General features: G+C 39.5%; 1 protein-coding gene across 1 annotated transcript in view; it reads left to right on the plus strand.

The window, feature by feature from the left end:
* DSG2 (desmoglein 2) overlaps positions 1-26,711 on the plus strand; it is a 35,194-nt gene extending 8,483 nt beyond the window's left edge. Inside the window, exons 4-15 of the mRNA XM_060119360.1 lie at positions 3,796-3,957; positions 4,103-4,247; positions 5,274-5,440; positions 7,517-7,654; positions 7,769-7,954; positions 11,585-11,850; positions 14,606-14,748; positions 15,041-15,268; positions 19,990-20,217; positions 22,086-22,207; positions 23,633-23,968; positions 25,632-26,711. Of these exons, the coding sequence (XP_059975343.1) occupies positions 3,796-3,957; positions 4,103-4,247; positions 5,274-5,440; positions 7,517-7,654; positions 7,769-7,954; positions 11,585-11,850; positions 14,606-14,748; positions 15,041-15,268; positions 19,990-20,217; positions 22,086-22,207; positions 23,633-23,968; positions 25,632-26,654 (3,144 nt within the window). The 3' untranslated portion in view covers positions 26,655-26,711. The remainder of the gene's footprint in view (positions 1-3,795; positions 3,958-4,102; positions 4,248-5,273; positions 5,441-7,516; positions 7,655-7,768; positions 7,955-11,584; positions 11,851-14,605; positions 14,749-15,040; positions 15,269-19,989; positions 20,218-22,085; positions 22,208-23,632; positions 23,969-25,631) is intronic.
* Positions 26,712-27,199: the final 488 nt, after the last annotated feature.

Raw genomic sequence — 27,199 nt, forward strand, 5'->3', positions numbered from 1 at the left:
TGATTCAACTAAGAGTTGAATCTGGCACTAGTTGAATCTTTGTTTAACAGAGTGTTACAATGCTCAAAAGGAGATAGTATCATGTGTTGGGGGCGGGGCAGTGTTCTTTTTCCTACCACCCTCCTAGTTTCTCTGGCTGTAGCCCTGGAAGTTGGACTGACAAAAAAACAGATTAACAAGAGAAAAACAAACAAGCTTAGTAAGATGTCTATCACGCATGTAGCACATGGGAGTACCCAGAGGTGAGTAACTCAAAGGTTTGGTTAGGATTTGGGTTTATATAGCTACTTAGCAAAAGAACAATAAATTTTTAGAGAAGTGACAAGATGAAAAGGACCTTGAGTCTCCAGGAGCAGCAAACTGTGGGAAGGCAGATATATGAGCAACTAATAATAGAAAAAGCTAGTTAGTCAGGTTTGTTTTGTGGACTCCTCTGGTCCTGTCTCCAGGCTGATAAGGATCTAACTCCTGTGGTTAACTTTTGTCCTTCGTCATAGAGAGGGGTGGAAGGGCACCTTTACAAATTTATGTCCTGCTCTTAGGCAAATGGGGGAGGGCAGAGAGCTTTCTTGTATCTGCTTCTTCTCAACTGCTTTCGGCTTGAAATAATTCTTATACCAGAGTTGCGTATTCTGCCACCCTACACATGAAAGTAGTTTTCAAAATGAAAAGAACTGATATCTAATAGGTGGTAGGGTGACCACACATCCTGCCTGAAACAGTCTGAGTTTGTAGCCATTGTCCTAGCCTAATCATTAATAACTCCCCTTTCACTCTCAAAATGCCCATTTTTTTGGATAATTCTATTAATATGTATCTCAGACTTAGCATGTGCAAAGTCTGAACTCTTGATTTTTCCCAAAAGCTGTTCTCCATAAGTTCTACCCATTTCAGTAAACGGCGCTATAATTCTATCCAATATTTCAAAAATGTAGCAAGTACTGTCAGTTCTATGCCAAAAATGTATTCCAGATCTGTCCACTTCTCCCCACCGCCACCCTCCTTGTCCGAGTCCTTGTCAGCTCTGACCTGTGCTACCAAAAGTGCCCCGACTTCGTCTCCCTGCCTCCACTCTTGCCTCCGCCTTCCCCCACCACAGTCCATTCTCCAGAAAGCAGCCAGAGTGATCTTTTTGGGGGGGGTTGTTTTGGTTTGGTTTTTTAATAAATTTATTTATTTATTTTTGGCTGCGTTGGGTCTTCGTTGCTGAACGCAGGCTTTCTCTAGTTGTGGCGAGCGGGGGCTACTCTTCGTTGCAGTGCGCGGGCTTCTCATTGTGGTGGCTTCCCTTGTTGCAGAGCACAGGCTCTAGGCTTGCAGGCTCAGTAGTTGTGGCGCACGGGCTCAGTAGTTGCGGCTCACGGGCTCTAGAGTGCAGGCTCAGTAGTTGTGGCGCACGGGCTTAGTTTCTCCATAGCATGTGGGATCTTCCCAGACCAGGGCACGAACCCGGGTCCCCTGCATTGGCAGGTTGATTCTTAACCACTGCTCCACCAGGGAAGCCCCAGAGTGATCTTTTGAAAAGAGAAATCAAAGCATCCCCTTAGTGAGACCCTTTTCAACAGTTGCCCACTGCAGTGGAAGGAGTAAACTCCTCACTGCAGCCTACAAGAGCTCTTGGGATTCATTGGCCTTGACCTCCTCTCTGACCTTAGCTCCTGTCAGCCCCCAGCCCCCACTCTGCCACCTCCCTAAGCTGACACAAGCCATTCCAGCCTCCCACCCTTAGCACTTGCTGTTGCCTCTGCCTAGAACCCCCTCCCCACAGATATTTGCAGTATCTCACAGCATCAAGCCTTTAGCCAAGAGTTACCTCCTGAAAGAATTCCCTTCCCGGCCTCACCCCATCTCAGTCCCCTCACTCGTTCTGCTCAGTTTATAGCTCATTCGCCTCCAGGACATTATGTCATAAATTGCTTGCTTGTTGTCTGGTTCCCTCAGTAGAGTGTAAGCTCCCTCAGGGCAGGAGCTTAGACCTTAGGGCTCACAGCTCATGCCCTGTGCCCTGAGCAGTGCCAACATCCAGTAGGTGTTCAGTAAACATTTCTGTGAATGAATAATTGTTCATGTGCAAGTTGTACCTTCATCTTTCCCATCTTATAAACATTATACGTGATGAGCTCCTTAAAAGAAAGAGCAGCTACAGAACAGAAGACAACATTTTCCTTTTTCTAGCAGCATGTTGTTTTCATAGAAGTCTTCTAAAATCTAAATGTTTAATTACGGTTTTACATAATAGTATGTATATAAGGAGTTAAGCTTTTCGGTTTGCTTTGGTTTGGTTTGGTTTGATGAGATATCTGAGTCATTCACACATTCTTTCACACATTCTTTCCCTAAAATGCATCGATTCTTTGGGGTTTGATAAGTGTTAGCTGTTCTTCTTACTAATTTTAATTATAAAAGTTGTTCATCTTATTGTGGTAAATATTTCACAATACATATGTGTATCAAACGATCACATTGTACACTTTAAACCTACACAATGTTATGTCAATTATATTTCAATAAAGCTGGAAAACAGTGAAAAAAAAAGTTGTTCAGAGTAAAATGTATGTAAAAAGCAAAAGATCTTGTATTTCCCCAACTTTCCAAATTCTCTGTCTAGGAGTAATACTGTCAACAGTTTAGTATCTTCCAGATCTTGTGAAATACATAAGTATGTATATACTTACATACTCTTACATGCATACATATATATACAAACCAACTATTATGTCCACACACAGTTTGGTTTTATTTTTAACGTAAGTGAAATTATATAATACATATAATTAGCACATAGAGATCTAGAATATTCTCTATAAATACTGAAGTATATACGTATATGCACATACACATGTGTTGTGTGTGTATATGCATGTACTTGGCAAAAAAAAGAGAGACAGACAAACAGAAACACAGAGAAGAAGAAAGACAAACAGAGAGAGAAGCTCAGTGAAAAGTGATCATGGGCTGCCCCAGGATCACCGTTCCACTCTTGGAGCGGAGCAGCTGTAGCAGGAGATTGGAGCCGCATTGATCATTCTCAGCAGCAACCCCCAGCCCCAGTGCATGTTGAGAATCCGTGGGAAGAATGTGTAGCTAATCCTGAGATTTCAGGACAAAGAATTGGCCAGGCAGGTGGGTGGCGATGGCTTCAACGATGTCTGAAGAAAAGAAATTGAGGATCCAGTAGGAGGCCACAGAGACACACTTACTAATGAAGAATGAGAGATACAGAAATGGCAAACAAACGAATTAGAGATACAAATAAAGCTGTTTATAGAGGACGAATGTGTTAACTACAGAAGACCCAGCAGGTTAGAAACCCTGATTTGCTGAAGCATTCCAAGCAGGCAAACACTTGACTATTTTAACCCTTCTATGGGAGGATGCCTTATTCATACTATCCTGATAATCGAACGGAGTTATGAAGGTGATTTTGACTCTGCAATTTTTACCTTATGTGCTAAATTTAAAATCCATCCCCACCAAGATGTACCCCTCTAATGATACCTTAATTTCATAACAACCCTGAGAGGTAAGCAGTAGTGTCTCTTCAGGTTACAGATAAGAACACTGAGACACAGGAGGGTAGGTAACTGCCTCAGCATCACTACCTGGTGAGTGGCTGAGACAGGACCAGAACCAGGTCATCTGACACCAGCACCTCTTCTCTGGAGCACCTGTGCGCAGCCCACCCTCCACCCATCAACATCTGACAGCTTCAGAGCGAAATTTTCCATTAAAAACAATTACCTATAAGTTATAGAGAGTTTAACTTGAGGCATTCCTTTCTTATTTTTATGTTAGATACATTCTGATCTTGCAGAAGAAGAAAACCTAAAAGTTACATACAAATACACTGGAAAAGGGATCACAGAGCCACCTTTTGGTGTGTTTGTCTTTAATAAAGACACCGGAGAACTGAACATCACCACCATTCTAGATCGAGAAGAAACGCCATTTTTTCTGGTAAGAAGAACAATTTTACATTTATTAGTTTGTAGTTCTTCTTGGGTAATAATTATGGTATGTTTTATTATTGTTTTGAAACTATGGTACTTGAATGACCTCAGCTTAAATCTAATCCCTTCTATTATTTATGTCGTGATTTCAGCTAATTGGTTATGCTTTGGATGAGAAAGGAAACAACTTAGAGAAACCAATAGAACTACGAATTAAAGTTCTTGACATCAATGACAACGAGCCAGTGTTCACACAGGATGTCTTTGTTGGGTCTGTTGAAGAGCTGAGTGCAGCAAGTAAGAGGTTATTTTTTTTTATGAATGAATATCCAAGGCCAATTTATCCTCACTGTGTGACTGAACACTGAAACCTCTGTCTTAGTGGAGGCTGAGTATTACCCACAGGACAAATAATAATAAACGTATTGCTCTAGGTTTGGAACTGCTTTTTTTTTTTTTTTTTTTTTTGTGGTACGCGGGTCTCTCACTGTCGTGGCCTCTCCCGTTGCGGAGCACAGGCTCCGGACGCACAGGCTCAGCGCACCGGCCCAGCCGCTCTGCGGCATGTAGGATCCTCCCGGACCGGGGCACGAACCCGTGTCCCCTGCATCGGCAGGCGGACTCTCAACCACTGCGCCACCAGGGAAGCCCTGGAACTGCTTTTTTTTTAATAAATTTTTTACCCTCAAACAGATGTGGTAGATTGATGTGATAGGTTAGGTCTCTATAGCAACTATTCAATTTTAGTCTGTATCAGGAAAGCAGCCATAGATAACATGTAAACAAATAGGCATGGTTGTGTTCCAATAAAATTTTATTCACAAAAGCTGGTGGCTGGCTGGCTTTGGCTCACTGGCAGTAGTTTGCTGACCTTTGACATATTGTTTCAACTGTCAGACTTCAATGCAAGTGTTAAATACAGGAGAGATTTCTCTTTGATCAGAATGTAAAGAATAGCTACGCTTCTCCTGAATTGCTTATATTTTAATAAGCATGTATTTATCTGTTCATTCTTCTTTCTTTGTATGGGTTATTAGATCTATTATAAACAAATTTGTGACCCTCCTATAGCAAGTGTTCAGGACTTCATCCTAAGAATTGTATGTACTAACCTCAGCCTCACCCTCACCTTATTTTTCCTATTCCTACCTCCATTCACACTTATTTCCTCAAACGATTAAATGTTTTGATCTTGGTAAACTGATTTTGATAAATACCTGGAATCCTTTTTGGAACAAGTTGATATTATAAATAAAATAATAACATACATTAAGTATGCTAAAAGTTGAGTTTCATCTTGGACACCTTTGTTTCTGATGCCAGATACACTTGTGATGAAAATCACCGCAACAGATGCAGATGAGCCCAACACTCTGAATTCTAAAATTTCCTATAGAATCGTATCTCAGGAGCCTGCTAATTCTCCATTGTTTTACCTAAATAAAGATACAGGAGAGATTTATACAACCAGTAATACCTTGGACAGAGAGGTAAATTAATATTTTACGTTATTCATCTTCTCAGCTCTCCTCTGTCTTTCCAGTTATTCTCTCTCTAATTCTTTGCTAATTTTCTGACTTTGGTCTATGTTACTTAGTCATAGGGTAACTCGGAATGATCCTCCTCTAGGGCTGTGCTGTCTAATATGGTAGCAATCAGCCATATGTGGCCATTGACCACTTGAAATGTGACTAGTCCAAATTGAGATGTGCTGTAAGTGGAAAATATACACCAGATTGGGAAGACTTCGTATGAAAAAAAAGAATGTGTAAAATATCACCTTAATACTATTTTTGTTGATCACATGTTGAATTGATTATATTTTGGATACCATGGGTTAAATGAAATACATTTGTTTAAAATTAGTATTACCTGTTTCTTTTTACTTTTTTTATGTTTATTTATTCATGTCTTTGGCCACGCCAGTCGGCTTGCAGAATCTTAGTTCCCCGACCAGGGATTGAACACGGGCCCCGGCAGTGAAGCACCAAGTCCTAACCACTGGACTGCCAGGGAATTCCCTCTTCTTACTTTTTTAAAGGTGGCTGCTAAAAAATTTTAAATTATGTAAGCACTGTCCTAGGGCCTCTCCAGTCAGGATCTGTTTGCTAGAGAGTTCCAAAGCAATGTTCCTTAATTTGTGTCTCTAAAATGAAACGTCCGGAATCTTTGGTACTACTAATACATATACAGAGGGAGGGAAAAAGTTTGAAATAGGAAACCTATTTAGGGTAATAGAAGTATTTGTAAAGGAAAGAGTTACTGTAAATCCCAAATTGGAGGAAAATTTGAGTCACTTTCCTAAAAAGGGTGCTTTCTCAAACTTTTCATTTTTGTTTCTAAGTCAAAGGGAACATTTTAGTTGAAAAAGGGAGAAAGAAGTTTTTTTAAATGCTACATACATAAAGGTCTTAACAGCATGCATAGTAAAATGTTGATGATCCAAAGAACAATGTATTATCATCAAATATAAATCATCACCCAGGCACAGTCAGCGTGTTTTGTATTACTTGGAAAAATGATTTGACTCTGGCCAGAGACGGAGAGGATGGTGCTCAGCATTCCTATCAAGGCCTTTGTAAAATTAAAGCATATTATTACGCCTAAAATTCTACTCTACCTTTTTGCATAAAATGAGAATGGAAAAGTACTATTTTGAATCAGTAGTGTGATTTTTTTAATGAGCTTCTGTCTCTGGAAAGTTTAACCAGAAAATACTGGCTGTCACTTATTGGGCACTCACCACATGCCTGGTGCTATTACAAGCCTTTTATGTGGATTAACTCAAATTAACTTCACCTGTAAACCCTGTGCAGCAGATACAATTACCCCCATTTTACATAGAAGGAAACCAAGGATCAAAGGGATAATGTGTCCAACACAGCTAGTAAGTCAGAATTGGAACCCAGCCAGCTGGTTCCAAAGCCTCTGCTGTCCTGCCACTCACTGAGCACAGGGTCCCCAGGCATTGGCGCTGGCTGCCCGGCTCCTTAAACAACACCCACACTGAATGGAGTCATCGGAAGGGGACCACGTGGAAGAGAGGTTTCCCTTTAGAGTAATATCTGAGACGTTATTCTCTAGGACACGTTCTCCAAGAATCTAATCTCCCGGGATGTATGGACAAAGTTCACCACGTTTTGCCTTCACTGGTCAAGTGTTCTTGGGGGATTAAGTTTTCCTGGCTTAACTTTTAGCTGAAAATGGTGTGTGGGATAGAAAAAACCAAGTCCTAGAGTCCCATCACTTCCAGTATAGTGCAAACTACATTTTGAATGCACTCTTTTGTGCTCAGACTATTTTAAGGAGAGACTCATCTCCTGATAAATATCACCAATGACATAATTAAGAATTCAATATCAACAACTGCATTAGGCTTTTCTGCCCTTTTAGAGAAGCTCTGATGGCAAATAAACAGCATCTTCACAGGATTAACAGCAGATCATGAAACTTATTTATGAATAAAATATACTGCGGTTCATTCCCTTGATGATAAAGTGAACTAAAACCAGAAAGATAGAGCCATTCATTTTCATCCCAGCTGGATATTTTTTATTTCCCTGTAGGAACACAGCATCTATACTTTGACGGTAGAAGCAAGAGATGGCAATGGACAAGTAACAGATAAGCCAGGAAAACAAGCTCAAGTTCAGATTCGTATTTTGGATGTCAATGACAATAAACCTGTAGTTGAAAATGAAGTGGTAACTATTATTTTTATAACAAACATGCCTATGTATATTTTAGTCATAAACTAAAAATATATCACCTAGGTTTGTGTTACCTCAGAATAAAAATTGCCTGTTCATGTTTTGCAGTATGAAGGAGCAGTTGAAGAAAACAAAGCCAATGTAGAAGTTTTACGCCTAAAAGTGTTCGATGCAGATGAAGTAGGCTCCGATAATTGGTTAGCCAATTTTACTTTTGCATCAGGAAATGAAGGGGGTTATTTCCACATAGAAACTGATACTCAAACTAATGAAGGAATCCTGACCCTTATTAAGGTAAGTACTTAGTGTTCAAAACTGGAATGGGAGAAGTTGGTCCAGAGGAGGGAACTGATATATTTTGAGCTCCACATATTTACAAGTACTTTTCATAACCAGTTAACTGGCACCACAGTTGTAGAGATAGGAGCCATCCCTACTTGCCCACAGAAGAATTTCTTAAACAAAACTTAGAGGATGGATCTTTATCTAACAGAATAAGTAAAGAAGAATATCAGTGTATGTTTAAATGGTTTATGGTAGAATTACCTTATCAGATTTTAAAATAAAAAGCAAAGCTACAGCTTTCAAAATACTGTTTCATTAAGTCACAGACAAAAATTGATTCCAGAGGTTTCCACATTTTTACAAAAACTTAATATATGGCATAGTGTGTAAACCCTAATAGCAGGAAGAGGAACGATGATAATGTATAACCGAATAGAGAAAAATTAACTTGAGGTTTCATAGTAATAATTATTGATACCATTTATCAATAGGCTACTGTATGCATTTAGATTACTTTTTGTAAAGCAAAGGAAAATAGAAAAAGATTAGCTCATGTTTGAAGGGAAGACACATTTTATGATTACTGAATACATGGATAATGGCATCAGAGATGAAATAGATTTACTTGCTTATACAGAACTAAGCATACTTTTTAGTCACAGATTATAGGTGCAACCATGCCTGAGATACAAAGCCAGTAATACACATAAGGAGAAACAATCACTTAGTGATGAATAATAGAAATATCCCCAATGCACCATGGTAGCACAAAAAGGGGTTATCAAAGGGGGCATGAAAAAAGATAGTAAATTTAGTATTAAAATGACAGCAACAGATTAAGAAAATTACAAATTTACTTTTCCAATTGTATAAAGAATCACTTCCAAATTATAAAGGCAGTAATCAGATTTCATTCAAATGAATGGACAAGGAAGTTAGATAAAGAAGATATACAAATAGCAAATGTGTGCATAAAGGATACTCAACATCATTAGTCATTAGGGAAGATGCAAATTAAGACTATGTGAGCTACCACTGCACACCTGCTAGAATGAGCTACAGTCAAAGAAAGACTGACAACACCAAGTATCAGCAAGAATATAGAACTGGAACTCCTATATATTGCCAGTGGAAACATTAAATGGTAGAGCCAGTTTGGCAGTTTTATAAAAAGTTAAACATAGAGTAGTTATCCAGTGACCTAACGATTTAGTCCTAGGTATCCACCCAAGAAAAATAAAAACATACATCTACAAAAAGAAAAAAAAGAAAAAGAAAACTTGCATGCAAGTGTTCATAGTGGCTTGTATTCATAATGAAAAACTGGTAACAGTCCAAATGTCCACCAACTGGTGAGCAGATAAAATGTGGCCTATTGATACAATGGAATACTCTTGAGCAATAAAAAGAAATGAAGTACTGATACATGCTACAATGTGGATGAACCTCAAAAACATTATACTTTATACAGACACAAAATACTATGTACTGTATGATTCTATTTGGGTGAAATTTCTAGAAAAGGCAAAAAACACTTAAATAGAAAACATCAGTGGTTGCTTAGGGTGGGTTATGATTTAGCTACAAATAGGCAAAAAGGAACTTTTGGGGAGTGATGGAAGTGTTCTAAAACCAAAAGTCTTGATATTTGCAAAACCATATAGGCTTATGAGACATCCTCATGTTTTATACTTAAAATGGGTACATTTCATTGTAGGTAAATCATACCTCAATAAAGCAGTCTAAAAAAGATACAGGAGAAGAATAGATACTTTAAACTGTAGAAACAGAGATAGTAAATCATCACATGAGAAAAAGCCTCAGCTGTGTTAACAAATAAGTTTAGTATCTTTAATGCTATTGAAGATAGCAAAAATGGGAGCGATAAAATATGCTAACAGTTGAAAAACTAGAGGTATATGCCCTCATACATTGCTCTTGATGCTGAAAAATTTTCCATTCTCTTTGGAGCATGATGGCTATTTATAACAAACACTACGAAACAGTTTTTATGTCGCCAGTACCTAGCTCATTTTTTTTTTTTTTTACCACTGTCTTGTTCTTCCATGGTCTTTGAATACTAATGACATATGACTGAAAGATTTTATTTCTCATCCGGCATACATCATACCATCAAAATAAGTGTGTGGGGCTTCCCTGGTGGCGCAGTGGTTGAGAGTCTGCCTGCTAATGCAGGGGACATGGGTTCGAGCCCTGGTCTGGGAAGATCCCACAAGCCGCGGAGCAACTAGGCCCGTGAGCCACAACTACTGAGCCTGCGCGTCTGGAGCCTGTGCTCCGCAACAAGAGAGGCCGCGATAGTGAGAGGCCCGCGCACTGCGATGAAGAGTGGCCCCCGCTTGCCACAACTAGAGAAAGCCCTCGCACAGAAACGAAGACCCAACACAGCAAAAATAAATTAATTAATTTATTTATAAATTAACATCTTGAAAAAAAATAAATAAGTGTGTGAAGTGCAAGAGCAACTTAAAAAGACAATAACTTTCACAAGGATTCTACAGTCACAAAGAGTGTATTTTTCTGTAGTCAATTTGTGTTGTGTTATTGTCCCAACATCACAGTGACCCATATAGTAAAGGGGGCAGAAGTTATATATCCAAAACTATATAGAGAGGAAAACGGATTTCATAATAATCATCCAAAACCAAAAGTGAACATTGCAGTAATTCATGTAAACACATGTAATATATTTAATGATACACTGAAGAAACAGCAAAAATGGTCAGTCAGTACATCTAAATGGTCAGGACCACTAGAAATAAAAAACAACAGGACCTACATAAACTTTGACTGGGTACTTCTTCCCTCTGTAGCTCAACAGGGGAAAAATAATTTGTATAGAAACGTTCAGAGCAGTATTAACTGCAAATAGTCAAAATGCCTAATAACAGAATGGCTAAGTAAATTAAGTGTATCTAAATAGTAGAATACTATAGAAATGTTTTAAAAAAGAAAATGGACAAATTGGAACATAAAATATGCATAGAGTGATAAACTGATTATATCAAATGTACTTAATAAATACCACAATTCACAAAGATCAAAGTATTTAGAGGAGGATTAATCTTTGATGGCATTAATAGCAAACCAGATATTAATAGACATTATGCTAAAAAGGAGGGGGTTAGATTGTCTGTTTAAACAAATTTGAAAATCCCTGGGCTTAACAAAGCTAAATAGTTGTTTTTTCTACAGGAGGTCTCGGTTTTATGATATGCCTTGAGATAGAGCTGGCAGTGCTGCTGCTACTTCTGTAGCCCTTTTCACCAGAACAAACCCCTGGAACACATTTTAAGGAATATTAACTTATACTGGATGTGCATTAACTTTTTTTTATTAAGGAAAAAAAATCACTTCAGATTGCTAAAAATAAAAATATACGTTTTAACTGATTTTGACCTTAAATAAATTGGGGATGCTTCCTAAACATCCTTGACATTTATGAACATCAAAATTGACAGCCTTTTTAATGGCATGGTACCAATATAAGAGTTGGGACTACTCAGTACTGCTGTATTTTTCATGTTTTAAATTCTTATAATCTGACACTAAAACCACACATGTGTGTTCTAGTTGTTTTCCCTTTTAAAAACATTCCCTTTGATTTTGCCTTTCTAGGAAGTAGATTATGAAGAAATGAAGAATCTTGACCTCAACATTATTGTCACTAACAAAGCAGCTTTTCACAAATCAGTTAAGAAGAAAGATAAGCCTACATCCATTCCGATCAAAGTCAAAGTGAAAAATGTGAAAGAAGGCATTTATTTTAAAAGCAGCATAATCCAATTTCACACTAGCGAGAGCGTGGAAAAATCAAGCCAAAGCCAAATAATGGGAAAATTTCAAGCTTTTGATGGCGACACTGGACAAGTAGCCCGTGTAAAGTAAGAGATAGTTATGAATATTGTTTCATCATTTTAAATGACTTTGAATGCCTATTTTCAAAAATCATAATGAAATTTTAACACTTCACTCCTTCAAACCCCGCCATTATAATCCTCCAAAGGTCTATAGATTAAATTTCCTAGAGTTGTACATGTCACTGAGAAGCAAAGAGGAGTTTTCCCAGGATCCCTTTCTCTCCACCACCCGAGTATGAGGCAGAGGCTGGGTTGCTCACCTCAAAACAGTTCTGGGTAGAGAAGGCTAAAAAGCAACAAAGATAAAGTTCGGAAAGACACTTTCTAAAATCTGTCTTAAAAGAGTATTAGAGATAAGAAAATAGCAAATAAAATTTACTGCAAATTCCACTTTATACAAGTTTGGTTAAGAGAAATAAAAATAGCTGCATAACATATTTTAATAATGGAGAATCCAGTTTCATTTGCTCATAAGCCTTGGAAATTGATCTTCATTTAAACCAGGCTATTTGAGCTAGGGATTGATGAAACTTTTGTAATGCTTGTCTTGGTCATGGTGACCTTTACTCAGAATATACTTATTGAGAACCTACTAAATGCCGCCCCTGTGCTGGAAGGTGCTGGATTGTGTCCACTCTGTAGCGACACCTAGGTTTGCAAGATCCATTCACATTTTCAAAGTGAATTTACATCTTAGGTCTCAGAGCCATGCCATCAAAAGATGAGTCTCTACAGAGCTATTATTTATGAAGTTCTACCTAGCTGTAGTTATTTGGTTGAATTTAAGAATCCCCACCTGCCACCCGAGACACAACAGCTTCTATGTTTTCCTGCTGTCGGTGCCAGAGTTGTCGGTTGCTTCACTCTCCTTAGGCCTATGTCCCTGGGTGCCAGCACTCATGAAACATTGTATTTAGATGCGTGGCCAACCATAGCACGAATGGGAATATGGAGGAAGCTCTTCAACAATCTCTTTCCTTTTAGTGAATCTCCTTTTCATGGAATTCATCAGCCAATAGTAACAAGTGACCTTTATCCAAAATAATGTTAACAAACAGCTTCCATTGTGTTTTCTGCAATGTCTTGGTGACCCCTTTTTGCCCACCTTAACTTCAGGAACCAGTCCAGCTTCTCTCGAGTTTTATAGTCTACTTTTTATTTCCATGGCTCTAAACTTAAGAAGGCAGTCCCCACCTAAATCCCCAGAATTGAGAATGCGTGTTCCTTATGATTCCTCACACTGTCCCCTGAGAGGCTTAGATGTTCTAATTAATTATCCTCCAGTAATATTGTGAGTGTCTATTGAAACTTCTATTTCCATCTAACTATTTAATTTTGGTTGCTGTTTTTAAGTAAGAGTTATGACTGTATCAAAAGATCATATGTTCCTCCTTGAAAAATAATGAACCATGTTTCTTTACTCCTCAAAAGTATTTTATTTTTAGCATACACTTACAGAACTTTAGAATAAGAATGATCTTAAAGATTAATTCAAACCTACTATTTTACAGATAAGGAATGAGAGGCACAGCTAAGTGAAATAATTTTCCAGTATTCACCTAATTTAGAAATGTTGATAAGGACAGCAGAAGAATCACTCTCTTTGTCATAATTTACTCTTTTACTGATTATTCATATGCATCAGTTGTTATGGATATTTGACATGACATGTGAGCTGCTATCCTACTTTGAATGGTGTCTAGTTTTCACAGTAGAAAACAGAAAATCCCTTAAATGAGACCACACAAAACATTCCATTGTGAAATGTGATTCTTACTACTTTAACTTTGTCTTTGTTATAAGCATTATTTGGGAAAACATTGACAGCAGCTAAGTTCAAGCTTTAAAATTCCAGCCATGAAATTCAAAAATATTTGTGAAAATCCAAATGTATCATCATTTACTGGTATAAATATTAAAAGACAGGAAAGTTTAGTTCGAGTGTATATTAAATAGTCACTATAAACAAATATTGCCATATATTAGCCACTCATTTTTGTATGCCTAAACAGCCACTTAATAGAAAATAAATCATTAATATTATTGGTTGAACCAAATTCTCATATGTTTGGTTTATATTTGTATTTGGATACATTTTAAACTCGATGGTATTAAATTACATATATTTCTGAAAATGTACTATGAATGTTCTCCTTGCCTTCCCAAGCTGTCTCTTTTTGCACTAATTCTCCTTTGCTTTGAAGGAATAAACCCAGAAATCACCTTATCAGCCTTGTTTTCACTTTTAACCATTTCTAACTGAAAGAAGCCTATTGCTCTGAACAATCAACAATATCCCCAAATTTAAAGTACTTCCATTTAAGGCAGTCATTGATTTTTTAAATTGATATTTTTAAATATTGATAATATGCCAATAAATAATAGAATGTAAAACTGCTTTTCTCCACGAGTTCTTGTTGGGTAACTAAGTTATCCTCCAAGGTTAACTCCAAATTTAAGGAAAACTAGATTGAAAGCTGTAAGACAGACTGAAGAGCAACTCGTAAACCACCCGGGCGAGTAGGCAAGAGCGTCGCCCTTGCACATATGTCTTGGGTATGTTACAGAAATAAGGAAGTGTCCAAAGTAGGTGTGATACACAGTAAACAGAGGGGCTTTTAGGATAGTTTCAAGAAATTAAAAAACATTCCAAACTAATGCCTGTAATAAGAACATATATAATAAAGCAGAAATTAAGCTTAAAAGAGTTGTGGATATTAGTTGTAGATAGTCTCAATTTATCCAGAACTCAAAATTAATTTTGTCTACTTTCTAACAGATATTCCAAATTTGAAGATATAGACAACTGGATCTCTGTGAATTCTGCCACCTCTGAAATTAGACTTGTAAAAATTCCTGATTATGAATCCAGATATGTCCACAATGGTACATACACTGCAAAGATTTTGGCTGTGACAGAAGGTAAGTAATTAAATAGACATTTTTTCTTGGTTATATGCATTTAGATTTTATTTTCCAGCAGCAGAGACCTTTGTTTTGATCTTGTAGGAAGGGCAAATGGGTAAACCTTCACATTTCTACTTATTTAGTGGATTAAAAGATATTACTTGATCTGAATATGAAAATATATCTAAGATAGAAAGCATCCTAATTTGGTTACTACCTTCTCCTTACCAAATTGGCAAGAGAATTCAAACTATGTCCATATGAGCAGTATAACCAGAATATACATTATCTTTCTCTTATTTTTAAGACTATCCTGGAAAAACCATCACTGGCACTATTATTATCACAGTTGAAGACATCAATGACAATTGTCCCACACTGGTCAACCCTGTGCAGACTGTCTGTGATAACGTGCAATACGTGAACGTGACCGCAGAGGACCTGGACGGACCCCAAAACAGCTGGCCTTTCAGTTTCTCTGTCATTGACAAACCAGCTGGAATGGCAGAAATGTGGAAAATAGTAAGCCGAGAAAGTAAGCAAAATCACTGGACTATATGTTTAAACATGATAGAAATCTAAAATCCTTATAATACAGGCTTTTTTCTTTGCATGAATTATATTTCCAATACAAATGAGTTTGTAAAATGAGGGTGTGAACCTCAGGCATAGTGTCTTTGATCTGCCTAATAATAAATACCCTATTTGGAGAGAGTGAAGGAAAATAGATATCTGATATCTTTAAAGTAGCTGGGTATTCTCCAAATCGCTCTTGAAGTAGTTGTCTCGTAAACTGAGGAATACCTTGCCTTTCCAAGCACAACAATCAGAGTAGGTGCCTTCTAAAAATCTTGATGTATGGTAACGATGATTCCATTAAAAATAACTCTTACCGAACATATACCATGTGCCAGGCACTCTGCTATCCCTTCATATGCATTATCATGTTTACTTCTTACCCCGTAACCTCATTCCCTGATTACAGCTGAGGAAACTTTGGCTTAATTAGAGTTAGATAGCTTGTTTGAAGTCAAGAAGCTGGTAAATGATGGACAAAACATGGAAAGGAGTCTGTCTGTCCCCTTGCCCCCCATTCCAGAAGGATGTGTGCATAAATCCGTATCTTGGGACATACCCCCTTATTGACGTGCTCTATTGGCTTCCTTCAAGGTGGTTTCAAATGTAGAGAAATCTATCCAGAAGACTCTTTTTGTTTTAAACAGGTAGTGCTCGTTTCAGAAAAGTTTTAAATGTAATACCCCAATTTTTCGTAACTTTTAAGTTTATTGTTTTCTTAGGCTTAGCAAATTTTACAGTCATTTTAAGAGGATTTGAATCATGTTTGGTCCAATTTACAAATTAAACACCTTTAACATTTCAATATATTTATAAATTTAGTATATTTGGCTTCCTTTTTATGTATTTCAATGATCTGAATTAACAAATAAAACTTTCTTGTGATTCCTATACTCTAAAATTCCAGTAAATTTAACTTAAAATACATCAAACCTGACATCCTCTTCAATGGTCCAATACTGAACAAACCAGTGATATTTCAACCTAAAACCATAAATCTAAATTAGTAACATAATTACACATTTTAAATTGGAGTTACAAAGCTGTCACATTAATAGGGCTAATTGTCCTTAAAATATTACAAGTGTATAAATATAATAAAAAATGCAAATAATTTCTTTACAATGCAAAAATATTAAAACTAAGTCTTTAGTTTGTTTAAATATTCCTATACTTAATTCTGAATCTTCTTAGGATTTATGTACTCACTTGCAAAGGATAGTTATGTTGTTGGTTAACTCAAGTGGTCTCCCCAGTAAGGGGTGACATTCACCATCTTGATTAATTGAGGTTACTTAAGATCAAGTTTTCAACTAGCATGAGCCCTGGGATGCAGACGTCCAGATGATTCTTCTTATGGTAATTAAGTCACAGGTCTCAAGACTCACGACAGGGTTGGGCCCCTGGCTCACATTATCTCATTCTGTACTCACAGAAGTCTGGGACTCCCACCTAGGCTGAGTGCTTGATTGGAGTTTGCCTTTCTTTGACTAAGATAGTAAATGTGTTTTGCATTGAACTTGCTGGGACTCCAAGACTTACTTATTTATATCTAAGAAACGTGATGTTTAGGAAATGCCAGGCACTGGTCTAAGCACTTTACTAATATTAACAACCCTAGAAGTTTGGCATTACCGTCATCAACATTTTACAGATGAGGAAACAAAGGCGCAGAAAGTTTAACTAACATTCTCAAAGTTACAGCTAGTTGAAGAGCTGGAATTAGTATTTGAACCCAAGCACTCTAGCTGTGGAGTCTCTACTCACTACCTTTATGCTCTGTTGCCTTTCCAGATACACAATGGATTTTCTGTCTAAAGACAAAGATGTTTGAATTTGATGGGCTCTTGAATTTTTTCCTAGCCTTAGAAACATAAAACTCTCTAGGATACACATACATGTGAGAGTGTTATAACAGGAAGTCACTGAGCTCATACTGTATATATCTAGACAGTTGAGAGAGATAGGGTTCTGTAACGCAGGCTTTTTTCTCCTTGGCTGTATAATGAGATGATTGACCAACTATCGTGATAATAAATAGCTCCTAACTATTTTATTTATTTGGGAAATGTTTTAAGTACAGAAAATTACAGAGACTAATAAGGCGGATACCTTTGTACTTCCCACCTAGAATTAAAAGAATATTAACAATTTGAGTCAGGCCTTTTTTTTTTAACGATCACTGACAAAGTAGAAGTCCCCTTTGTGCCCTTCCTCCCCTTTCCATCTTTCCCCTCAGAGCCAATCATGAATTCAGTTATATTCTTCCAGGCCATGTTTTCCTATATTTCTTTTAATAAGCTCATATTCCTTAAATAAATGACTAGATGCTTTCCTCACTTCTCCAGAGCTTTGGGGATGATTTAATAAGTATATTTCTAGCTTTGGAGATCAAATGCCATAAAATATGGACCTTAAAATGAGAAGAGGATGTCTCTTACTTTCAAAAATAAGTAAATAAAACAAAAAAACCTCCCAAACACCTCATTTTTTATCTTTGTATTCATCCATCTTTGCCTTGCAAGTAAATTATTTTTTAATAAATATTATACATATATCAGAAAAAGTTTTAAACTATTCTAACTGATCGTTATTTTTACTCATGGGAAAACTGGTCATTATTTTTATTCATGTTGAAAGAAAATTTCTTAAATAATCATCAGTCAGATTTTTAAAAAAATAAGATAAAGGGTCATTTGTACAACACTTTCTGTGTAATATTCTTGCCAAAAATGTGTAGCCTGAATCCAATCATGAGGAAACAGTCAGACAAATTCAAACTGTGGAAAATTCTTTAAAATAAGTGGACTTCAAAAAGGTCAAAGTCTTGAAAGGCCAAAAGGAAGTTAGGACTGTTATAGATTATTAATAGAGACTAAGGTGACAGCTAAATGCAGGGCATAATCTTTGATTGGATCCAGGATCATAAAAAAAAACAAAAAACAAAAGCCAGAGAGAGTAAGAGCAAGAACTGTAAAGGGCATTTTTACAACAGTTGAAAAGTTTGAATATGGGTTATATATTAAATATATATATTTATTATTTATATATTAAATAATAAATACATATCATATATATTTATTTATTAAATATATTATTATATCAAGAATGAACTTCTTGAGAGGGTTAATATCCTTTGGTCTTAGAAGATTTATGCTGAAGAACGTCATGAGATCTGCAACTTACCTTGAAATAGTTCAGGGGGAAAAAGTGTGCATGTAGAGAGAAAGTATTATTGTAAAATGTAAACAATTTATGAAGGGTTTATCAATATTCATTGTAATAGTCTTTCAGGTTTTCATATATACAGTGAAATTTGAAAATTTTCAAATATACAGTGTTAGGAACAAAAAGGATGGGACTGGATGAAACAAGATTGGCCCATTGTTGAAAACTATTAAAGCTGGAGATGGGTACCATGGGAGTTCATTATGCTCTTTCCTGGATTACGTCTGTTTGAAAATTGCCTTAATAAAGTTCTTTTAAGAAATAGTAAAATATGGGGACTTCCCTGTTGGCCCAGTGGGTAAGACTCCGCAATCCCAATGCAGGGGGCCAGGGTTCAATCCCTAGCCTGGGAACTAGATCCCACACACCTCAACTAAGAGCCCGCATGCCGCAACGAAAATCCTGGTGCTGCAACTAAGACCCGACACAGCTAAAATAAATAACTAAATACATATTAAAAAAAGGAAATAGTAAAATAAAGGTCATTCGATGGAAATGTCATTTAACTCTCCGCTTGTTTGTCACTGTATCCCAGTAATGGAACAGTTCCTAGCATCTGGTAAACCACACACATTTGTTAACATTAGTCATCATAAAAGGAAGGTATGTCCAGATCTGATCCTTTGCTATTCACCTGCATATGTGGACTAATTTCATCAAGCACACAGTGTGAATTCAATAGAGAAGTTACAAAATAATAAAGCTTCTAACTGGAGCTAACAATTATTAGCTATTAAAGAATGCTTCTGTAGACTCACAAATGTAGAGAACAAACTAGTGGTTACCACTGGGGAGAGGGAAGTGGGTAGGAACAAGATTGGGGTAGGGGATTAAGAGGTACATCTACTATGTTAAAATAAATAAGCTACAAGTATATATTGTACACCACAGGGAATATAGCCAATATTTTATAATAACTATAAATGGAGTATAACCTTTAAAACTTGTGAATCCCTGTGTTGTACACCTAAAACTTATATAATATAATCAACTATACCTCAATAAACTTTTTAAAATTTATTTATTTTTGGCTGCGTGGGGTCTTCGTTGCTGCACACGGGCTTTCTCTAGTTGCGGTGAGCGGGTCTACTCTTCGTTGCGGTGCGCGGGCTGCTCATTGCGGTAGCTTCTCTTGTTTCGGAGTGCAGGCTCTAGGCACGCTGGCTTCAGTAGTGGTGGCAAGAGGGCTAATTAGTTATGGCTCATGGGCTCTAGAGCACAGGTTCAGTAGTTGTGACGCACAGGCCTAGTTGCTCCGCGACATGTGGGATCCTCCCAGACCAGGGCTCAAACCCACGTCCCCTGCACTGGCAGGCAGACTCTTAACCCACTGTGCCACTAGGGAAGTCCCTATATCTCAATAAATTTTTAAAAAGAATGTTTCTGTAATTTAATCTTGCCCTTCCTTGGTAATCACTCATTTTTATTTCCTTTTTTATCTTGTCCTTGCAGGTACCAGCGTGCTACTGCAACAAAAGGAACGAACGCTTGGGAGTAGTGACATTCGCTTGCTGATTGCAGATAGTAAAGGCTTCAGTTGCCCTGAAAAGCAGGTCCTTAAACTCACAGTCTGCAAGTGTGTGGAAGGCGGTGGCTGTCTAGAAATGTGGCATGACCCCTACGTTGGCCTCGGACCTGCAGCAATCGCGCTTATAATGTTTGCCCTTCTGCTCTTGCTACGTAAGTAGTTTAAAAGCTACACTTCAGCTCTTTTAGTAATGTTAGTACCTTTTTAGGGTTTTTTTTTTTTTAGTATTTTGTTACTACAGTAGTCATTGATTTCTTTTGTTTTTCTATAATCACACTAGAATGCTATTGAGGGTGAGTAGGGAAGCAAGGATTGATCATTGATAAATTCACCAAAAGTTATTGAAGTGCTCTTCAGAATTTTGTTTTATAAGAATGTATCATCTCCTGATTTAAATAACCAAGGTTATTGTACATGCTCTTCAACACCCTTTTAACCTAAACCTTGTTGGTGTCTCCATTTTGATAAGCTCTGCGTGAGGGAGGGATGTCGTCTGTTCTTCCATACCCAGTGCCGCGAACAGCACCTTGTGCATAGAAAGCTGTCAGAAAAGATTTGTTGCATGCATTTAGATTATGGTTACAAGGTTATTTTACAAACTCATCTTTTTCCCATCGATCCTTGCTTTTCACATTCATCTTGTCAGAGCTCCACCTCCCCAGACCCTCTGCTTGGCTTGCCCCTTCACCTGCACCAACAGGAGCCAGACCCTCTGAGTGCTTGTATGTTTCCCAACAGTGACAACCAGCCCTCCCCTCCCTGCATGCCCTCCAACGACTTTGGGTTTCCTTTAACTGAAGAACAGAAGACTGCAGCCTGGGGTCTTGTGGAACCAGTCCACTTGACCCCTGCTCATGGGCAGAGAAACGCCTCCAGGGCAGCCTCAGTTATTACAGTGTCAGAAGACGAGCTTGTCAAAGCCATTAGTAGATGTTCAGTTGAATGCACAGCACTCAACAGTTTATAGTGCACTTTTATACCGTCATCTCCATTTAATGGGTAAAAATACAGACATGGTGGTAAATGACTTGTCTCAGCTTACCATGTTTATAGGTAGGTAGGACTACATCTTTTACCTGGAGATTCCTTGCATTGCCTTCTCATCTCAGATTTCCCAGCACCTAACATGGTGCCTCGTACATGGCACACACTTGATAAACATCTGTTGAATTACCCCTGGCTGATTTCAGTCTTTTCATTACGCATAGTAACTATAGAGACTAGTACATAAAAAGGAGCCTAGGGAGTAGTCAGCTCTTCCTTGGAAGCTGCCACATGGGAGCGTCAATAAAAGCTAATTTGGGGTGGGCTGCTTGCAGATGTGGTTCTTTACTCTGTTGATCAAGGGGCCAGTATTGGCCTTTACTTCATCCTGGAGGTAGAATAAAATTGAAGGAGGGAGCTCTGAAATTTTATTAACTTCTAGATGAAATGTTATATATATTCTAAGGGTTTTTAATGTGGAATCACTTTAGAAAATAGTACTTAGGTAATTCAAAGGTTAACTGGAACCTCAGTGAGTCATGCCTTCTGCCAAATTCTACTCTAGGGTAAAGTGGTGAAGTATTATAGAAGTTCTAATGTTCTAGAATATTTGAATATATTAAAGCTTTTCTACCCTTAGGGATTTCTGATTTCTTTTTTAACACATATATATTTTTTAGATGGTGAATTTGCTCATATTAAAAATTAAATTGGTTTAATAAAAAATGAAAATTTCAGCCTTTAAGTTGGTTTTGATGATTTGGATAGTATCAAATCCAGTCTCGGTGTTCCACTTGTTGACCACAGTCTTTGTGATGGCCAAGAACTCTGAATCCATAAGACTCCCTCATCCTGCCTTTAGGCTTTGGTATAACTCACCCAAAACAGGCTTGGTGATGTTAGACCAGGGGAAGAAAAGAAAAACAGAAAAATAGGGCTGTAAATAAGTGAAGACTGAACTCAGGAAGTGATATGCAAACTCCAAAATTATGCAACATAAATTTGAAAATCTGTACTCAATTTTGTTTCTATCCAGTTGTACCACTTCTACTACTGAAGTGCCATTGTGGGAAGGGCGCCAAAGGCTTTACCCCCATCCCTGGTACCATAGAGATGCTGCATCCTTGGAACAACGAAGGTGCACCACCTGAAGACAAGGTCAGATAATCAGATGTCAACAGAACATGTCTTCTTTTCTGCTTTAAAGGGGCCTTGGGAAGTGTTTCTAACACCTTAGGTCATGAGAGAGTAAAGTGGTTACTACAGATTTCATTCACATGCCTTCGTTAAACACAGGGCTCGAATAACAGCTTACTTTGTATTTGTTGCCAGGACAGAGCTGAGATGGTTCTGCTCTACCCTGACAGGTCCTAAGTTACAGAGAATGTAGAAGAAGCATCCAGCAGTGACACCGAGAATGTAGAACAAAGGTTAAAGAGAGGAAGAGTGTGTAGGGATTTAGGTAGAAATGTTTGTCCCGATATTAAATGGCTGTCTTCCACAGCCAGGTGCTTCTCCATTTCCATTCCACGCGATGCATAGGGCCGGCAGAGGGGCACCCACAACCCCCATTACAGTTGTAAAATGTTGCAAAATCCCCTCCCCTACCTACTTCATAGCCATCTCCCATCATCTCTCTATTGCATCTTCACCCGGGGGTCTCTTCATCATCACCTGCCATAAGCATCCTGCCTAATAAGATATGATTTAGAATCAAGTGTCAGAGAACTCGGAATAACAGTGGCTTAAATATAAACATGGGCCGTCTGGGACGAATGTGATGATTCCTCCACGGCATGGCCCCAGGCTCCTCCTTTCTCCTGTTCGTCCATGGAGGAGTTCCACTATCCTGCTGTCCCCACCCTCCAGACACCAGCTACCATCCCCACATTCCAGCCTGCAGATGGAAGAAGAAAAATGAGGAACCACTTTTTAAGAACACGTCCCAGAAGTTGCATACACCATTTCCACTTGAGATCCCATTAGCCGGAGCTTAGTCTAGCAGCAACGGAGGCTGGGAAAGATGGTCTTTATTTGGGGCAGCCATGTGTCCAGAATGTAAAACAAAGTAAGTGTTCTAGAACCGTAAAAGAAGGCATCAAGGGCTTCCCTGGTGGCGCAGTGGTTGAGAGTCCGCCTGCCGGTGCAGGGGACACGGGTTCGTGCCCCGGTCTGGGAAGATCCCACATGCCGCGGAGCAGCTGGGCCCGTGAGCCATGGCCGCTGAGCCTGCGCGTCCGGAGCCTGTGCTCCGCAACGGGAGAGGCCCGCGTACCGCAAAAAAAAAAAAAAAAAAAAAGGCATCAAACGCTAGAGGAAAGTTGAAATGCCACTGGTGCCAGTAGAGTGAATGGGCTGAGACCATACTTCAAAGTTTTTTGTTTTCTCCTTGGGTGAAAATCAGCTAACAAAACCAGAAGGTAGAGCGGAGATCTTCAGAAGACTCAAACAGAAGTCATTCGAGCAAAGTGTTCCTAATTTGCCTCTGTGGAAATATCTTATTCCCTGCGTACGCTCACTTAGCTCAGGTGCTTCTACCAAGCGTACTGACCGTCCGTGACTCGGCTGTATTTGCTCTCACAGGCAGTGCTGTCTCCTCTAGAGGCAGACCACAGAGACAGTGCAGCTGTAGGCGGCGGAGCAGGGGCTGTGACAGCCAAGGGTGCTACCGTGAAAGGAAGCAGCTCCACTTCCTTTCTCAAAGGGCAGCCTGAGATGTCCGAGGTGGACGGCCGATGGGAAGAACACAAGAGCCTCGTCTCAGGGGGGGCCACCCAGGTTACGGGGACGACAGGAGCCTTGATGACCACGGAAACCCATAGGACCACAAGAGCCACGGTGGCGTCTAGAGAAGTGGCCGGAGCTCGAGCAGCTGCGGTGGCAGTGAACGAGGAATTCTTAAGAAGTTATGTCACTGAAGTAAGTGTTGGTTTTTATGTATTGGCGGGGAAAGGGCGGGGGGACATTTCTATGTGAACGGGATGTTATTAGGGTCATCATTTTCTTGGATCTAAATGGGACATTGTTCCTTTCGTTAAGAGAATGCTTACAGGCAATGAGAAAGGAGAGGTGTGACCCACTGGGTCAGTCAGTCAGCTCAGTTATGTGGTGACAACAAATGACCCCACGATCTTGCTTCTCGCCAGGGCATATTTCCCACATTCGTGCTTTTGCCCCTCGATGCAGCTGTGCTCTGCCCTATGTGGTCCACATTCCAAGATGTGTGCTGAGAGCACAGCTTGTGCCCAGGAACCTGGCGTCCTTGGGGCGCAGGGAACAGAGCAATGCCAAACCTGGCAATGACCCCCAAAGCCACTGCCTTTTCCCACTCATGTTTCATTGGCCAAAGCGAGTCACATGACCAGGCTGATGTCAGTGGGTCAGAAAGTGCTGTCCCTCTGCAGGAGCAGACTTGATAGGGATACGCTGGGTAGGGTGGGAGGGGAGAGACTATGTGACCTAAAAAACACAATCTGTTATGTCCCTTTCAGTGTTTTCTTTTGAAGGCAAGTACTTGGTTCACTATTGAGGTGGTTCATAAAAAATTAGAAGGAAAGTTGCAGGAAAGATGATGGGATGCAGTCAGAAAGCTCATGCCTGGGATTAGAAATTAGAAGCTTCTCTTGAGAACAAGGTCATGCCTGGGAATGGGATGGGCAGAGTCAGATTGCTAGGGTCCTGAAGGACCCTTGAGAGGAGTGAGGGGATGGGCTTCCACAGAGGCCAGTTTATTTCTGTCCCCTCCCATCTGCATGGCTGCAAATTACCTGTGTGCTTCCCCACTTTCTGCTCCCTCCCATCCTCCCTTCTTTCATACCATCTGCCCACCCCCAAGTAGACGGGGAAATGGTGATTTGGTCAGTGTCAAGGAAGAGCACTTCTTGTCCATTTCCTATCTCACTGCCAGGCTCCACTCTGGTGTCCTGTTTTATTTCAGTATCTTTTTCCCTCTCTGCTCTAATCCTGCATGAACCAGTCTTGATTATGTATGTGTGCTCAGCTTTTAATTTGGAGATCATTTCGAACTCATCAGAAAATTTGCAAGAATAATAGAAAGTTTGAACTCCTATATACTCTTTACCAGATTACCCAAATAGTAACATTTTGCCACATTTGCTTTTTGCCTTTTCTCCCTCCTTCCCTCCATCTCTCTGTCACTCTCTCTCTCTCTCACAGACACACCCACACACCCACACACGCACACGCACATCCTCTTACGTTACCACAGTACAGAGATTGAACAGTGACACAGTGCATATTTCAGTTTAGCCAGTTATCCCCAAAATGTCTTTTATAGCCACTGTTTTTCCCGTCTAGGGCCCTGCTTTCCATTTAGTTGTCATGACGCTTCTGTCTCCTTTAACCTGAAACAGTGTCCTCTGCCTTTCTCATCTTTCATGATATTAATATTTTTTTAAGAATACAGGCCAGTCCTGTTGTAGGATGTCTTTCAATTTGTGTTTCTCTGGTGTTTCTTGTCTAACTACAAGACTGAGGTTAAACACTTTGAGCAGGAATTTAGAGTCTTGTTCTTAAAGGAAGTGCGTCACTCATTATATGCCTGTTTTTCTTTCCGTTTTAGAAAGCTGCCTCTTATACCGAGGAAGATGACATTCACACAGCCAAAGATTGCCTTCTGGTTTACTCTCAGGAAGAAACTGACTCTCTCCAGGGTTCCATTGGCTGTTGCAGTTTTATTGAAGGAGAGCTAGATGACCGCTTCTTAGATGATTTAGGATTGAAATTCAAGACACTCGCTGAAGTTTGCTTGGGTCAGAAAATAGGGATGGATACAGAAATTGAGCAGAGGCCAAAACCTATGAGAGAAACAGACGTGAAGGCAGCTTCACATTCATTCTATGAGCAAACCAGGGTTAATTCCGAGAATACTTATCCCTCTGGTATCAGCTTTCAAGTTCCAAAACCTTTGCATGAAGCAAACACAGAGAAAGTCATTCAGGAAATAGTCACTGAAAAATCTGTGTCTTCTAGGCAGGCTCAAAAGGTAGCTGCACCACTTTCAGATCCATTGGCTTCTGGTAACGTGATAGTGACAGAAACTTCCTATGCCACGGGCTCCACGGTGCCACTGAGCACTGTGGTCCTGGACCCCAGACAGTCTGAAGGCCTGATGGTGACGGAGCGGGTCTATGCCCCGGTGTCCCCCTTGGGAGAGCAGCAGTACGCTAGCAAGGGTAGCATCATGGTTACCGAGAGAGTCATCCAGCCTCACGGGGGCTCACCTGGCCCCCTGGAGGGCACCCCGCATCTGCCCAATGCACACTATGTTATGGTACAGGAAAGAGAGCGCTTCCTCACCCCCAGCTCCCGTGTGCAGCCCCCTCTGGCCACGCACAGTGTAGCCGTAGGACAGAACATGACAGTGACGGAAAGAGCGCTAACACCAGCTTCCACTCTGCGATCTAATGACCAGATTCCTGCCGAAGCCTCTGTAATGGCCAAAAAGACTGTGCTTTCTGGAGCTGGAGTCCCGGGCCCTCTGCCAGACTCGGGCTTCGAGAAGTCTAGTCATTCTAATTATACAATAACCGCATCTTCCGCCAGGGTCTCCAAGCTTAGCACAGTCCAGCAATCCTTCTCCTAACCATACACTGCCCCAGAGTTTAGCTAGCAGTGACTCGTTTCATGTTTTCAAAGGGCCTGGCTTTTCATGAGCCTTACAGATGTAAGAGGCACATAGACCTTGGGCTTCAAATTTTTCTCAGTCACTAATATGCAGAGAACCTCACTGTCTCAGCTTCTAGGAGTGCAATTCAGAAATGCCCCAGGACTTACTGAGGGGGCATAATGATGATGCTGTGACTTAGGTGCCTTTGAGTGACTTATGGCCAAACAATACTCACAATACTCCCAAAGCAAGTTAAATAGAGAATAAACCTGGTTTCTAAGAATTTTATCAAATTAACAAAGTGTCCAGTTCATGAGCCATCCAACAGAGCCCCCCATGAAACTGAGTGGGCCTCTTTGCCTACCATGTTAACATTTAACATTGCTGTTCTGTATTCCATACGTTCCTGCGCCTAGCAGATTATCAACAACTTATTTATCCAAAGATACACGCACAGTTTGAGTGACCCGTTTTGCTTGTTGGATTTCCTTAAAACTAGAGGCCCTTCAATCCACGTAAGG

This window comes from Mesoplodon densirostris, chromosome 15 (genome assembly GCF_025265405.1).
Source record: "Mesoplodon densirostris isolate mMesDen1 chromosome 15, mMesDen1 primary haplotype, whole genome shotgun sequence".
Classification (NCBI taxonomy): Eukaryota; Metazoa; Chordata; class Mammalia; order Artiodactyla; family Ziphiidae; genus Mesoplodon; species Mesoplodon densirostris.